Here is an 18,694-nt window from a genome sequence, read left to right on the forward strand (position 1 = left end):
ATATAAAACTAGAGTTATTAATTCAACATCCAGAATGTAAACAAAAGTTTGTTAATAGAGCTCGCTTATAACTCAACGAATGCCACTTGAATTGTGATTGCCTATTTAAAATGCCTCACTAAAGTATTGTTAATATTAAAATCGGAAAAAGTTATTTGACCCAAATCAAAAATAACAAGAGATGTTTGTGAAACACTTATGCCCCCCACCTTGGAAACATCCACAAAGAAAATGAACGTAAACTGCAAATAACTGGAATTTTTCTAAGTCCAAGGAGTATAACTCTGCCGAAAATTGCTCTATCATACCCAAAATCACACTTGACCTAGACAGTATTTAAAAAAAACCTGTATACCAAATTTCATATCAATATGTGCACCCTCTGCAAAGAAAATTAGCGGAAACTGCAATTAAGTGGAATGTTTCTATGTTCAAGAGCCATTGCTCCGTTGAAAATTGCTCCATCGTACCCAATATCGAACTTGATCAAGATATTATCATGATAAACCTGTATACTAAATTTCATTTTAATACGTTCATCCTCTGCGAAGAAAATGAGCGGAAACTGCAAATAACTGGATTTTTCTACGTCCAAGGGCCATAACTCTGACAAAAATTGCTCGATTGTACCCAATATCGAATTTGACCAAGATATGATCATGATAAACCTGTATACTAAATTTCATTCAAATATATTCATCCTCGTCAAAGACAATGAGCGGAAACTGCAATTAACTGGAATTTTTCTAGGTCCAAGAGCCATAACTCTGTCGATAACTGCTCGATCGTACCCAATATCGAACTTGACCTAGCTATTATCATGATGAACCTGTATACCAAATTTCATTTTGATATGTTTATCCTCTGTGAAGAAAATGAATGGAAACTGTTGGTGGTCCGACCGACCGACAGACAGCAGCAAAGCAATATGCCCTCCCTTCTTCGAAGAATTTTTATCAATTTATAAAAAAAAATTGAAACAGCATTAAATGCTGCACATTTATAACTCTACGCTTTTCATCTGAATTATTTTGTAATTTTTTCATTCAACGTCAATAATCTGCTTAAAGCTATGTAGTGTTTATTTATGTCGTCACGTGGCGTAAGAACACACAGTGGAATATCAAAAATGTATCCCATGAGTGATATCTACCGCATATTGAGATAAACATATGACAAAAATTAACATTTCATTTTTGAGTTTATTGTTTATAAATTCTTAATAAAAAATGAAACAACATTAAATGCTTCTCATTTATAACTGTACACTTTTCGAATCAATTGTTTCGTTACTTTTTCATTCTAAGTCAATCACCCGCCTGAAGCTACGTAATGTTTAATTATGACGTCACGTGGCGTAAGAAGACACAGTGGAATATCAAAAATTTATCCCATGAGTGATAGCCACCGCATATTGAGATTAAGATGTGATAAAATCAAATCTTCATTAATCAATATCAAAATACCACTTCAAAAAGACAAATTATTAATTTTTAAACAAAATGTTTTGCTTACGGGGGGGGGGGGGGGGTTCTTAAAAAATTTCATTGAAATCTGACTGTACAATGAATGAGAAGAATATTATTTAGCAGCCGATATGTGCATAAAAACTTAATAATCCTTAATAATCCAATGTTTACATCGGTTATTAAAGTAAATGTTCATTTTAAATCATACTTGTTCACTATTTTTTGAAAAAAATAAAATTGCTTTTTTGGAATGTATTTTGGTCTGTAGATATACCCCCTCCCCCGTGAAACAACCGTTTGGTTTAAATATGCTTAATAACGATATATAAAACCCTTCAAAAGGAATTTTTCTTTCACAGGGGTAAAGTTGTTTCTTTTATGAAATGAGCTATTTTAACCCACAACAAAAAATCATCTCCCTCTGTTTGACCAATTATTTATATATGAAAATATACATAAATGTTTACATTATCAAAAAAAAATTAATTAGACAATTATCAAAAAAGACTTTCGCTAAGGCGGCTTAACAATGCTATCGTTGGCAGTCCTTTCTAATTTTGGATGTTATGACTGACATATAGAAATTGAAGCTTTTAATCATTTTACAACATTGGATTGTTTCAGGTAAAAAAAACCGTTTTCAAACATTCATATAACACCACTCAAAATTAAATTATGAACAAATTATTTGGATTGATCTTTGAAAGATTTTTCACAAATCACAGAGTTGAGATAAAAACAGTTGATCGTTCCATACTCCGTCTCTCGGCATATCCATACAGTTCTTGCTCGTTGCTATGTTTGGGCCACTAAAGCTTGGCTCGTGATAATGCCAATTAGTAAAACTCAGCAGTGTGTTCGAATGATTCTATCTAAACTGGCCTTCAATATCGACGTCATTTCCACCCGTCCATGCCATACAATCGAGATTTGTCAGACTTACAGTTTGCTATAAACAATCAATAAGAATTGATCTTAGCATCATCATTAACATAGAAAATAGTGATTCCAATTCTTTAAAATAATAACTATAAATAGCAGATTATATTTTCCATTTGTTTCATATCAAAATGGATATGTATTCTTGAGTTAAACTTAATACTTAATAATCTTATTTTTGGTTTGAAATTTCAATTTTTTTTTATTTATATATTTATTTGTTAATTTATTTATTTTTAGGGTCTTCCGTTTCCAACGGAAGACCCTCTTGTTATTCTACGGTTTCTTTTTCTTTATTCTTATTATTCTTTTTTTTCTTTTTCTGACTTTTTTGGAGCGTTATATCTCAAAAACTACCCAACCGATTTGCACAAAATTTTTAGGAGTGATAGAACATCATCGTCGCTACATATTATTAAATTTTTGCATGATGACGTCACTTCCGGTTTCAGATATAGACGATTTTGTAAATTTTTAAGGGTCAGTTTGTCCACGCATCTCCTCCGAAACTAATCAAGATAGAAGCTTGAAATTTTCAGGGGTTGTAGATGAATGTCTGTAGATGTACCCCCATGCTTCCAATTATGAAAATTGCTCAAGGCCTCGAAGCTCGCCTGAACCTGAAAATTAACACCAAATTTTTCCACGAAATTTTTGCACATTTTCTGTAATACCTTTCGATGTGCACATAATTTGTTAAAACATGTAATGCAAAAGTTGTTTCAATTTTCACGAGCTTTCCTTTGATATCAAGAAAAAGGGCTGACCCCTCAAATTAGGGGCCAAGGGGGCTCTAAAGTCTTCCTACAATAACTCTTTACTGAACAATAATTTGTTATTAAATATATAAGCAAAAATGTTCATTGTACAGCTGTTTATCTATACAGTATCATACTTAAGTCATATGTTACGTAATTAGGGGTTTCAAGGGGCCAGAATTTCAAAATTTTGATCATTTATAGCTGAACAAGGAGAAATATTTTGAAAAGCAATGTAGAACAAAAGTTGCTTAAAATGGTGTTCTTGTCAATATGCTACCTTAAATGTTTTTGCTTATGACCCCATTTAGGAGTTAAAGGGTCGGCCCCTAAAACACATTCGTACAGATATCTCAAGAACGATTAACATTTCATGAACACTTGTTGAACAAAATATGTTTAAATTTGCAAGACCTTAAATTTCATATCAAGAAAAAGGGGCCGGCCTCTCAAATTAAGGGCCAAAAGGGCTCTAATGTCTTTTTAGAATAACTCTTTACTGAACAATATTTTGTTATTAATTATAGAAGCAAAAATGTTCATTGTACAGCTGTTCATCTATACAGTACCATATCTAAGTCATATATTACGTAATTAGGGGTTTCAAGGGGCCAGAACTCAAAACTATGATCATTAATATCTGAAAAAGGAAAAATATTTTAAAAAGCAATGTAGAACAAAAGTTGTTCAAAATAATGTTCTGAACAATATTAAACCAAAAATTTTGTTGTTAGTGGCCCCGGTAAGGGGTTAAAGGGTCGGCCCCTAAAACACATTTGTACATATATTTTGAGAACGGTTTACAATTCGTGAACACTTGTAGAACAAAATATGTTTATATTAGCAAGACCTTTTATTTGATATCAAGAAAAAGGTGCTGGCCCCACAAATTAGGGGGTACAAGGGCTACTAAGTCTTTTAATGATAACTCTTTTCTGACCAATGATTTGAAATTTATTATCAAGCAACAAAGCAGCTTTTATTAAGCTTAATTAAAAAACTGAAATCCGTTTTAAAATCAGACGATGCATTACAGAGATATCGGGGTTTAAAAATTGATTTTTCCGGAAATTTTGTTTCCGCGTCCTTGGTTTCAAAAATAGCTAAATGTTTATGGTAAAATTAACTCGTACCAAAAATAATTGTTAAGTCGTACTTAAACACATTCGGATTTTTTTGTTAAGTCGTTCTTGAAATCAAAAAGGTTTTTGTTAAATCGTACTTAAAATCATTCGGGTTTTGTTAAGTCGTACCAGGAATAATTCGATTTTTTCATCTTTTTATTTTAGTTACTCTTGTTATTGGTTTAAGAGCTCTGCTTCTTACAGGAACTTCCAGCTTTACTTCCGACATTAACGGAAGACCCACTCGTTGCTTTGCAACGAGCTTTGCTCTAGTTGACATATATTATTTTATTATATTATCGCCAAAACTCAGTGTGGTAAGTAATGCGAGTAAGCCGTGCGGCATCATAAGATAAAGCATTTATCCAGTCTACAATTACAACATAATTGATATTCATTTATGAAAAATCAACGTGCCTAATAAGTTAAGAACTACATTGGCTTACCGTGAACAATACATTTCGTAATTATTGATTGATGTTTGATTATTGATATGACAAATGTCCAACCTAATACCAGTAAATCCGATATCTACAATATGACTCAACCCTTTGCATAATTGATTTGTGCATAGTCATTAAGTGTTTCTTTTTTCAACCATTATAATATGACGATACGCTAACAGTATTCTTTTCAAAGAAAAACTCGGTAAAAAATAATCATTGCGAACATCTTTTTTTTTAATTTTCCCCCTAAAGTTCTAGTTTTTCAGGGTTTAGAATTTTTGAGTATGCAGATTCATTCCTGAAAAATGATGTAGTACCTTTATCTATCTCAAAAATCGGTATTTTCAGTGTTCCATTTTGTTTTAGAAAACAATTAATTATGATAATTCAAAACGCAATTAAATATTCATAATGATAATGATTAAAGCTCGTCAATTTGTTTAGGCATTATTACTTCTGCAACATAGAATACAAGTTAGCAACTCAATGTTTTACAGGATGACAATAACGTAATTTTCATTTTATAGTCTCTACACATCTTTCATTACAAAAACTTGACAACAGAAGTTCATCAATTATAATTGCTTTCATCACTGAAGTAACAAATTACACTTTTTTCCTAAAATAAAATTCCTCAAAGAATATGAAGTAGACGACAATGCAATGCATTACGAGTAGATGATGGGCCTTTCTTTTGATTTGACAGTAATGTTAAAACTGAAAAAGAATTGGGATCAATCATTTCAGAACTATGCATATGCACGGCTGGTCCTTCAGAAATAATCTATCTATCAAGTTGACAAAATGTTATCGTTAAGTTTTACCCCCCAAAAATGAAAAAACAACATATAATGACTTTGCATATGACAATATGACTATTGTTCATTTATTATACCGTCAGGTAAAGGTCAGTCTTCTCAAATTTAGGTTTGTCGCTTTGCCTGAAAAGTAACGTTAACGACTGGTATTTTTTTGGAAATACGTTTTCGAAGATTATGACTAGTTTGTATCAATAGATGGGACATGCAATTATTTTATCCAGATCACGGGGACAGCCCCTGTAGCTGCACTATGTCCCCCATGGGACGCAGTGGATTAAGTCAGTTATTCAATGGATGGATAGTGATGATGTTAGTTTTTTTTAAAATATATTCATTAATGTGTATCATTTTTTTGGGTACTTGAAAATAAATAATCATTCTTTTTATGCTTCACAGAAATGCTGACAATAAAGACATCTAAATGTGTTCTAGGTCACCTTTAAATAAAATGTTGTCCCACAAATAAATGGGGGGGGCAATCATTTTTATCTAAAACACATTTGCTAGCTGAACTCGACCGTGTTATTGAGAAGCGAATTGTCTCCTTTTTTTTGTTTTATTCACATAGTTTTAAAAACAGGATACCGAAGTCAGAAATGACTGAAATTGGACAAATCAACAAAAATTAATCCTCAGCTTTGTCGGTTAAAAAAGTATTAAAATTTTAAAATTGAATCATTCAATTTTCAATCTGGGTTAGCTTTCTTTACAGCAGTAACAATGATTGATACACTATTTTATCAATTATCACTTCAATTTCAAAAAGAGTGACTCTGTTTATAGTGCTTTATTAAATGCAAGTATTTGGAAATATACGGTAATTAAATAAATCAAAATAATGCAACAAATACGTTTACACCTTTGCAGCACTGAGTCGACAGACATAAGCTACCACACTCTACAATATTATCATTAACTATAAAATTTGCTTGTTAAGATTTTTCCTCTAGGAAACTGATTGACAGGATATATTAAAAAAGAAATTACACTTGCATCAGAGATTGAACAATACCCACACACCCACACTTATAGTATACCATTAACTGTCAAGAATCATTGAAATGCCGATTAAATTTCTATTCACCTTCTATCTCCACAAAGTAAGAATGCAATAACACTGCGAAACAATCGGTTTTATTGAATAGTTTAGTAATTATACTTCTAGGTATCTATCCCTACATTTTCGTCTCTCTGCAGAACACTCATTTGACCCATGTATGATAGTTGTGCTGGATAGTGGGGAATTTTACCACAAATCTACTCTGTGTTGTACACAAAATGAAGATTAAAGGTTATTTTAAGGTATATCCTTACAAAAATCTTAGAGTGAAATACAGTTTTCGTGTCCGTTTAAAAGAAAATTATTTTTCATATCAGTGTAAAATCTCTGATTATTCAAACAGTGTGCAAAGATTGAGACCACTGATCGTTACTAAATGATAGAATCTAAAAAAAATGGATATATTCACCTTCCGTAAAACCTCAAAATTATATGAACATATTGTAACATATCTAATAATCAATTTCTAATTATGGACTTTTATAGACGTCACTAAAAACAAAACATAGTGAAAGTTGATAACAAATTGAAATTGTAGCGTTTAATCATCAAACATCAGTAGATTGTATTTCATTTAATATCTAAAGAACTTGCTCTGTGACCTTCATATATCACCTCAATACATAAATTCTTTGAATTAATCATTACGGGCCGCCGGAAGGCGGTCCGTTATTTGATATACATTTAAATATTGTTACTGCGTTTCTCCGGGATAGTTCTGTTTTAATAGAATTAATATTATGCTTCTTTTTATGAATTAAAAATTAATTTGCATGTAGAAATATGTTTTATGCCTTTTATAAAATATCACATCATTTTTGTTTTAGTCGTAAATGAAAAATATGTCATACGTAGCAGACTGTCGTGCTTGGCGCGTTATTATCGAGACTATATTCTATTCGAAAAATTTCGGAGTTATTCATTCTTTTCAAAACAATGCATCGGGATAGGTATGCGGGACATACTAAAGACTTGAAATACTAAAGACCTGAATGTCATTAAATTTTATGTAGATGATATATTTGAGTTTCTATGTGCCGTGTCAAATAAAATATATGTATTATTTATTATATCTCCATGCAAAATGTGGTATAAGGTATCATGAAATGACATACATATCAGTTATTTACGCAAAATATGACATAAATGAAATTTTGAATTGACTGGAAAATCTGAACTAATTCATTTTTATTTTATCATGGAGACCCTTGAAATCATATAAACTAATGCACTGAGTTTTAATTCAATACAATGCAACAACAACAATAAACCAAAATGGTTTGAAATGCATAATATCCAAGAGAAAAATGATGAGTTGAACTTTGTATTAGAGTAATGTACAAATCAATGCGTTCTCCATTACTTCATACTATGGCAATGATCATACATACTGACAGTAACAAACTCGATTCTTTATGATTGCTGAAAGTATATTAAAATTCACCATAAAAATTTGTACAACCAACTTTTATTTTCTTCTTTGTAGTGTGTTTTTATGTAAACGACCAATGATTCATACAACACTTATATTTTTTTATATTTTTTGCGGCCCATTTGACGCTTGCGTCAATATTATTTCTTGTTGAAAGATTTTTCACAAATCACAGAGTTTAAATAAGAACATGGTCGATCATTCCATACTCCATCTCTTAGCATATCGATGCAATCCCTATTAAGTGCTTGGTTTGGGTTACCAAGGCTTGGCTCGTGGTAATGCCAATTAGTAAAACTCATGAGTGTGTTTGAATGGTCCCATTTATACTGGCCTTCAGTATCTAGGTCATTTCCTCCCGTCCAGGCCGTGCAATCAAAAAATGGGTCAGACCTACAGTTTGCTATAAAAAAGGAATGAATAAGAATCGTTTAAGTAATTAAATTTTGATCTTAGTAACACTATTTACTTTTAAATTAGTGACCCCAATTCGTTAGAAAGAGGAAAAAACAGCGGATTATACCTTTAATTCGTTTTATTTCAAGACTGTTAAATATTCCTAAATAAAACTTCTGCTACTCTTGTTTAGGATTTGAAAAGTGTTTACAATTTCATAGGTATAATTATATTCCATATTTCAACAATGTGCTTTAATCCGTGACCGAAAACCAAATTTAAAAAAAAGAAATACTGAATTGCTTGTTAAGTGCAGTATTTTTTTAAAATATAATTATACCATTATCCAGAAATGTTGTAGCCAGCCAACCAGATTCCTCTTTACTTTCAATTTCCACCAAGTATGAACACATTTTCTGGCATTCCAACTATAGTTGTTTTAAAAAAGAAAAAAGGACATCAAACTTATAATTCGATCGTGAGTTTAAGTGAAGCGAATTGGTTTTATTTTTTGTATTTTGTTTATTTCTGACTTTTTTGGGGGTCGAGGGGGGGGGGGCTACAGGCTAATATTACAATTACCCTGCGTTCAATTTTTAAATCGTATTATCGAGGATTCACGATCGAAAAATAGTATTATCGTGAAACGAAAAAAAAATCAATACTGAAAGCGTAATATACACATGTACCTTTGCATTAGCCCACGTGGTCTTTGATGAGCTTTTCCTGTAGCAATGGCCATTAAACTTTAACCAACCATTTTCACATCCTAGAAAAAGAAGGATTTTATATTTGCATATATTGAACACTAAATAGGTCATTCGTGTTTTGAAGTTTTCTTTCCTTTTTAATATCTATTTTTTGATTATATCATCATCATCATTATTATCATCTTATTATTATTATTATCAGTTGAAAATGATATTAAATGTTCCAGCAGCAATTTTTAAGTGGCTATATTAATATAAGATAAATGATGTAAAATTATGCTTTTTAAACTATGCAAATTCATTCGTTGTTTATAAACAGTCTAGCTGTGTTGACATTATGAATGTTGAACATGCTTTTGTTTATACTTGTAATTGTTTCTTTACCAATTACATATTTGAATTTGTTTACAATTAGTTATATGCAGGTCCTTCTTATAAACCCTTTTGTACTATCTCAAAAAAAAAATGAACTGTTAAGGGTTTTTTTTTTAACCTGAGATATGCACCTAAAGATAATTGAGCAATCATTACCTAATGTTTAATTCATTTTCAAATAAGTCCATCAATTCGGATCAGCGGTATGAACGCCCGTCAACATAATTGATATTCATTCTGAACAATTACGTGCATTTTAAACTTAAGAACTATATTGGTTCACTGTTAACGATACATTCGTAGTTAATGATGAATGTTTAATTATTTATATTAATAATCTCTCTTTATCGTCGAATACAAACAAAGCTCTATAGAAATTTGTATTACCGTAAATCCTGACTTGGTTGGTGTAAAAATTTCAATATGACACTTTGTAATTACACTAGATTAATACTTTCAAAATTATTGCCATCACACAACCCTCTACATCCAGTTTTTGTTTGTTGATTTAAAAAATTCTTTTTATAATGATTATATGAGATACTTTACCAATTTTTTCTTTAGAAAATTACAGGAAATAAAGAAAAATAACTAACTGCGACCAACTTTTCAATCAATTTCCCCCAAAATTATCAGTTTTAGCTATTTAATCAGAATTTCAGAAATTTGAGACATGATTTAGGTAACGATTATGCAAACTCTTTCCTTAATTGATCGATCCTTATTGATAATTCGACACGTACCTAAATCTATAATCCCTATATTAAAATAATAGACTCGAAATATTTGGCTTTGATGTTGCAACCACTATTGAAATAAAACCACTATTGAAATAAATTATTTCAATAGTGGTTGAGAATGCATTTCATTAGAAAAATCACTTTGCAACCACTATTGAAATAAAACCACTATTGAAATAAATTATTTCAATAGTGGTTGGGAATGTATTTCATTTGAAGAATCACTTTACAACCACTATTGAAATACAACCACTATTGAAATAATATATTCAAATAGTGTTCCGGGGTGTATTCCATTTTGAAAATCAATTTACAGACACTGTTGAAGTACAACAACTATTAAAATTATTTTTTCAATCGTAGCTTAGAATGAATTTCTTTAAATTATTAATATTACTTTGACAATTTATATTTTTTTCTTTACATTTCTCTTTCTAGAATGTCCTATGATATTGTATATTATTTGCACAATAGTGAACATCTTGTAAATTGCCAGAACTTCGATTCAAACCCCCTGTGTATTGAATAGTTTCTTATTGATGATTATTATTATAAAATTAATATGACTATTAATATAAATTAATTCAATAGCGGTTGGGGGTGTACTTCACTAAGACCACTATTGAAATATATTATTTCAATAGTGGTTAAGGATGCAATTCATTTCAACCACTATTGAAATAATTTATTTCAATAGTGGTTTGGGATACCTTTCATTTCAACCACTATTGAAATAAAGTATTTCAATAGTGGTTGATGATGCATTTCAGTTTTATGTCTATTATTATGTCTGTTTGTAACACTTTCCTTTCTGCTAAGGGAGTTTCCTAAGAAAAGAAGTATGTCTTATTAGATGATGAATTCAAATTGATTATAATGTTCTTTGATTTACCTCTATATGGTCATGTTTCCCATACCATCTGTCATCTGGAACCGAAAGTGTTATGCACAGTCGGAATAATAGGCATTAAAATAACATCCTACCACAATTGAAATATTTTATTTCGATAATGGTTGTAATGAACCACATCCTTAACCACAATTTAAGTAAATTATTTCAATAGTGGTTGTTATGAAATGCAAACCTAACCACTATTGAAATAATTTATTTCAATAGTGGTTATAATAAAACGTGTACCCAACCACTATTGAAATAATTTATTTCATTCAATATTGGTTTTAATGAAGTACATCCTCAACCATTATTGAAAATATTTATCTTAATAGAGATGTTCATTATTACATAAATCTATAATGATATATAAGCTATAAATTATTTTTTAATATGCAGGGGTTTTGAATAGAAGTTCTGGCAATTTACAACGTTGTCTTCTAGTACAAATAATTTACAATTTCCATAAAACATGATATATCTATAGAAAGAGAAAGGAAAAGAAAAGATATGAACACAATTATATATGTTTATCTGCAAGGATTGGTTATTTCTGCACAACAGTGAACATCCTAAAATTAGTACATTTATATCATATAGCGATTACTATTACCGTGAAATATGCAAGTCTTTCGTACCTTAATTGTGTATTTGAATTAGTTGTTAGATAAAAACAAATGTATATGCATGTTTATCTGTAAGAATTGGTTATTTACTTCTACACAGCAGTGAAACTTGTAACATAAATGTGTATTTGATATTATTCGTTAGATTTCTTGCATTTCATAATAGTTTGAAAATATGATTTACAACTTCTTTCTTTCCAAATGTGTTACAATAGTGATTACATAGTTATATTATTTTATAAAGTTATTCATTCCCATCAACGATAAAGAAAATAAATTTAATAGTAGTTGAACTTTAATGGTGTCTGTAAAATAGTTCTTATCATGAAATACATCCTCAACCTCTATTAAAATCATTACTTCAAAAGTGGTTGTATTTCAATAGTGGTTGCAAAGTGATTTTTCTAATGAATAAGTCCCCAACCACCATTGAAATAATTTATTTCAATAGTGGTTGTATTTCAATAGTGGTTGCAAGGTGATTTTTCTAATGAAATACATTCCCAACCACTATTGAAATAGTTTATTTCAATAGTGGTTTTATTTCAATAGTGGTTGCAAGGTGATTTTTCTAATGAAATACATTCCCAACTACTATTGAAATAATTTATTTCAATAGTGGTTTTATTTCAATAGTGGTTGCAACAACAGCCTCAAAATGGTTTGTTATGAATAATTCAACTGCTATATTCAATGCAGCCTCATTATTTTTTCAAAAATCGTTTCGGAGTGATTCAGCAATTTTCGCTACATTATGGGTATATGAGAACAGGGAGGCATTTCAACTGTTGTGAAGGTTAGATTATTCTAACTAAGCAGAGTGTAGTGAAATTAATTGTAGGCTGAAAGCTTGGTTATGTAAATGTCAACAATACGGTGTGTCGATGTATCTTTTGCGTAAATATCCGGTACCATATGCAATGTCAACCCGTGCACGGGTCAAAGCGTAGTTTTATACATTTAAAAAAACCCGTTCAGCTATCTTCACAGCAGTCATTGCAACAGTGATTGTACTATTGCTCTGTAATTTACAACTTCTCTTTCAAAGTATTTTTTTTTTTAATTTTCTTGTCTTATAGCGGGTATTTAATTAAAAGTATATAATCAGTAAGTAAAATCAATGCAACAATTATTTTAGAACATTTCGCATTAAAATTGTTAATCAATTATGCATACATATTTCTGATATAAAAAAAAAACAAATATTTATTATATCACAGAATTGCATTCAACCACAAAGAATGCAACATAAAACTTTTTGAGGTATATAAAATAAAATTCAGGTTCTTGCACTTAATCTCATATAAAAATGAATTTGTTTTTCTATTTACCTTTGACGAAGAAACAAAGAAAGTTCCATTCAGCCACACACTAAAGGTAGTTTAAAAAACAATAAAAAGACACTTTTACCTTTTTGATATGCCAACATTCCTTCAAACGATGAAAATGCCAAAGGAATAATTGCGCTAGTGCTCTGAAAGTCCGCAAAATGGACCCCAATACACCGTTGATTATGTCTACTGTATAGAAATTCCTTGCAGCACTGATTCAAGAGACATACGCTGCCGCACTTTACAAGACTCACTTCCAGGAGATCAAACATGGAGAGGGACGAGTTCGTCAATTCAACGATGTTATTTTGCGAGTATACTATATCTTTGTATTGGGCCTGAGTATGGGCCGTCAGTTCTAATAGAACATAAACCATAGTGATAATCATCGTTATGAACACAAATTTATCCACTTCAGGAGAGTCTTTTCTAAAATATAATCAAACTTTCAACGAAGATCGGATTGTATGTAAGGTAAGCTTATCTCGCTGTTTAACAAGCATCGGTCTCACGTGATGGTTAATTAATGCCTAATCAATAACTTAATAATCACTTTGCTTAATTGTTTATTTGAGGACTCGTTTCCTTCTTCAAGTTCAACCAACAACATTCTAAATTAATCCATATTTCTTTTCTCTGAATTTAGAAATATCAAATTATATATAACACATATGAAAAAAATATTGAACAGTAAGCACAGGCAATATATTCAAAATAACTCTTTATACTGATAGGGGCGGACAGAAATCAATCGTTGATATGAGATTATTAATAAACAAAGTAATGCTCATTTCAATCGGGAAAAAGAAAATTTTAATTTATTTTTTATTTATTTTTAATATCTCGTTATTTATTACCGATAATAAAGACTGCGTATTAAACAATGCATCTTTTCAAGCATTCTCTCTTTGATGAAAGTTTGGTTGGATATTAAAGGTGTGGAAACCATCAATCTTTTTTTAGCACTGTATCACTCTCACTCATTACTAGTTTTGAAATTTTAACACCATCTCAATAATTAGTGAAATTTTTCATTCATCTTTTTTACATTATCTTAGAAATATATCATGATATAATATAAATATACATGTTTTTGAAAATTATTGCTGAAGAATGTTATATCAACACTAGAAAAGTTTCAACTCTATACAACCAGAATGGATTTGCAATTAAAGCAATATGAGCTGTAATTTTTAGAATTTTATTTTGCTGCAAAAATCTGCTAGTATTATAAGTCTGGATATAACTTAAACTTTTAATTTATGAGAAATAAAGTTAGAAAAATCATTAATTTTTGTCAGAGGAAAGATTTCTCTTCTAAGGAACATAAAGCAAATCAATTTTTGAACAGGACAACAATAATTTAATTTTGCTCCAATTAAGGCTTCTTAACGGCCTTTTTCTCAAAAATTTGGCGAAAAGAAATTTATAAACCATGATATTTTTTGTCATTTTTGTAGAAAATAACATTTTCGTAAAAAAAAAATTCATCATGAAAATTGCAGCTCATATTGCTTTAACTGTTGACTTTTCTACTCGGCATAATAACGGAATTTCACAGACTGAGCTAACAAACTTTATTTTCCTCATTGCATTATAAACAACTGTTGAGATAATGATTTATTCATTTTCCATTTATCAAGCATTGAAAGTAATCTAGTTACTGTTATTTTTACCCTGTTTGGTACGTGTAAGAGTAGACTGAAGTGTTTATGTACAGTAAAACTCGATTATTGCGAATTTGATTTAAGGCACTGGTGAATTTACTTCGTTATATCCGTAACTCCTAATATCCATATCACGAATTCGTAAAGTATTTGTAGCGAATTCGTAGTAAATAACTATTGCTACCTCAATACAAGAAGTCTAACCGAGATACTAAATACAAAAGCCACAGAAAATATTTAACGTGTCCGTATAAAAAACTAAAAATAAAATATAAATCACCAAAATTGATTTTATTTCTGCGGTAAAATATCTTTGATTGGTTTAAGAATTACATTATTTTATTACTGTATGTTAATAATACAAATTAATACCATGATAATCATAGTAATGAATAATTCATTTCTTAGAGAAAAAAAAAACATTTTTCAATTGTTGTATATTTGTTGGCTTTTTATGAGTTCATGTTCAATTTAACTTATTTTTGAAAATCGTTTTTCGCTGATATTCTGTTGCAGTTCCGGTCCGCGACGAATGTTATCGACCGCCAAGGTTATGTCACGTAATGTTAATGGTTTTTCCTCCGGTTCCGAACCATTTTTGAAATGGAACTAAATTCATATCCCATTAAATGTCTGTATACAGGAAATGTCAGATGCAGAAATGACGCATCCTAAAACGCCAGACTGAGTTTCTCAAACAAAGGTATTAACAGACACGGACATGTTAATGTACACAGGTATTGTCTGACACGGACATGTTATTGTACACAGGTATTGTCAGACACTGACATGTTAATGTACACAGGTATTGTCTGACACGGACATGTTATTGTACACAGGTATTGTCAGACACGGACATGTTATTGTACACAGGTACTGTCAGACACGGACATGTTATTGTACTCAGGTATTGTCAAACACGGACATGTTATTGTACACAGGTACTGTCAGACACGGACATGTTATTGTACACAGGTATTGTCAGACACGGACATGTTATTGTACACAGGTACTGTCAGACACGGACATGTTATTGTACACAGGTATTGTCATACACGGACATGTTATTGTACACAGGTATTGTCAGACACGGACATGTTATTGTACACAGGTATTGTCATACACGGACATGTTATTGTACACAGGTATTGTCAGATAGGGACATGTTATTGTACACAGGTATTGTCAGACACGGACATGTTATTGTACACAGGTATTGTCAGACACGGACATGTTATTGTACACAGGTATTGTCAGACACGGACATGTTATTGTACACATGTATTGTCAGACACGGACATGTTATTGTACACATGTATTGTCAGACACGGACATGTTATTGTACACATGTATTGTCAGACACGGACAAGTTATTGTACACAGGTATTGTCAGACACGGACATGTTATTGTACACAGGTATTGTCAGATACGACGGACATGTACAAATGTTTCCTATACAAAGAATTGCAGACACGTAAAAATTTCTTGAACACAGGTAATGGCGTAAACGTTCAAGTTTATTGAACACAGGTGATAACGTACATGTTAAAGTTTATTGAACGCTGGTAATGGTGGACCAAACAAGTTTATTGAACACAGGTGATAACGTACATGTTCAAGTTTATTGAACGCTGGTAATGGTGGACCAAACAAGTTTATTGAACACTTGTAATGGCGGACACGAACAAGTTTCTTGAACACGGGTAATGGGAGACAGGTACATGTTTCTTGTACACAGGAAATGACGGACACGTTCAAGGTTCTTAAAGACAGGTAAAATAAGGCACGTACTATTTCTTGAACAAAAGGTAATATCAAACAAATACAAGAATCATGAGTACGTGTAGATGTAAAGACAGGCACGAACATGTTTCTTTATCACATGTCATGTCAAGCATAAACGATAGAACGCTACGAAGTGTCTTCTGCAGAAGATGTGGGAATGGCCCACGACGATCCAGTAATCATGGTTTGCTTCAGCTATCAGAACGTTTGGGTCCGTCTAATACCTGAAATAAATCAAGTTTCCATTAGAGAAAATAAATAAGATATCCATTTAATCAACTTGTATTTCAGAAAATCAATGAAGTAGTTACTATTTAAGCCCTTTAATTTACATATAAAGTTTGAATTATAATAACCATTTAGGTATGCACATATGAATACTTTGCATATATTTTTTTTACACATCATAAACGTATCATTAAAATGTATGCGTTTCATTACCAAAATAACCTTTACAATTGTTCCGAATTATTTCAATGAAGTAAACGAACGCATACCTGTGAATTTACTGAAACATATTACAAATTAAAATATATGACCATAAAAATGATCATTTTTTTTAATTCATGCACAAATTTCTTTGAAACTACCTACACCTTAACAAGATACGAAGCTCCCATAATCAGGCCTTGGTAGAAATCTGTAAAGATAATAATTAATTATTATGCTCCCTGTGAGTTTGTCTCTATGTATTCAACACTCATCTATTTTTGCATATCAACATGGGGTAATGTAGTGAAATCATACCATGTCTACATAAATACAAAAAGAAAAGTATGACATAACATGCTTTTAAGGGAATTAACAGTGTCGTATCTTAATAGGTAACTCCATTTAACGTCGCTTCATTCATTCCTCTTTTTCGTAATAAAATTATAAAAGGAATAAGGAATCATTCTTTGGGTATTATGAGGTGATAACTTTGGTCGGGGCGTGATCAAATCCAATAAAGCCCGATTAAATATTTAAATATAAATAAACACACCCCGCTGGCGCCTCAATTATACGTCATTTGAAGTTATGAGTTTTATAGTACAAAATCGATACGTAGTGTTCTCACAGGCAAAGACACTGGAAAATGTAAATATAAGGTATTAATACAGATGTGCGGTATAAAAAAAATTGCGAATATCTATGATATGCATTCTAACTTTAAAAATATGGAAAACGGTATGGTATTGAATGCCATAATTTTCAGATTAAATGTATTCATGTTTCAGACTAAACATCGTCAACCAAGCGTGTTTAAATGGTTTATTACAAACAAATCCACATATTCAAAGGATGGAAATCTAAAGTTAAAGAAGAACAATCAATGGGGTTATAAAATACACAATAACATATTAATATATGCACACAATGTTTTAAAAAAAATGCATAATTGAAAACATTTTAATCTTGCACATAATCTTGCACATATATTATGCACAATTTAAGGATGATGATATGTTTTTCCATCTTTAACGTTTGAAAAGATTAGTAAAAATATTTTTTGAAATAAATATACAAATATTGATAAATAAGCATTATTCAGAGAAAATGGTCTTGCTTCATATATTTTACAGGCAACGTTTTAATACTTACTTATGACGCAACGCGTGTATTTCTCCCGTTATTTCATACATAACAGGTTTTTCCAAACAATAACGCGACAAAGTGTTGTAATGCGCATTCAAATCAAATAGAAAGTCATTCATGGTTATTCCTTTTTTTCAGAATTTTCCCCCCATTTTCTGTAGAAACTGGTAGGCTATATATACTTAATATTTCATGATAATGTAATGCATCATTCTCCAAAATTCAGCTCCACCGCACTGCCATTGAATCCTAGTCCCATGAGTATTTATGTTACGCAAACGAGTATGCTTTTGTCTTTTATATATATATATATATATATATATATATATATATATATATATATATATATATATATATATATATATATATATATATATAAAATCTATGTTTTGTAATTTTTTCGTCTGTTTGTGGGGTTTTTTGTTTCTTTTTTTTTTCTGTTTGTCTAGCTTGAAATAAAAAGAAAATATAAACACTTACCTATCAACAAATCACTGGATTCTAATACACTCAATTCAGTTTTAATCAACCCGTTAGCATTTTA

At 30.7% G+C, this 18,694-nt stretch overlaps 1 protein-coding gene across 1 annotated transcript; it reads right to left on the minus strand.

Annotated features, from left to right (window-relative positions):
* Window positions 1–8,010: 8,010 nt before the first annotated feature.
* LOC128170766 (collectin-12-like) lies at window positions 8,011–13,523 on the minus strand. The gene is made up of 4 exons (XM_052836538.1): window positions 13,199–13,523; window positions 9,135–9,214; window positions 8,786–8,873; window positions 8,011–8,452 (listed from the first exon to the last, which is right to left on the minus strand). The coding sequence occupies exons 1-4, from the start codon at window positions 13,506–13,508 to the stop codon at window positions 8,190–8,192; spliced, it is 741 nt and encodes a 246-aa protein (XP_052692498.1). The 5' UTR covers window positions 13,509–13,523; the 3' UTR covers window positions 8,011–8,189.
* Window positions 13,524–18,694: the final 5,171 nt, after the last annotated feature.

The sequence above is a fragment of the Crassostrea angulata genome, chromosome 2 (genome assembly GCF_025612915.1).
Source record: "Crassostrea angulata isolate pt1a10 chromosome 2, ASM2561291v2, whole genome shotgun sequence".
Taxonomy (NCBI): domain Eukaryota; kingdom Metazoa; phylum Mollusca; class Bivalvia; order Ostreida; family Ostreidae; genus Magallana; species Magallana angulata.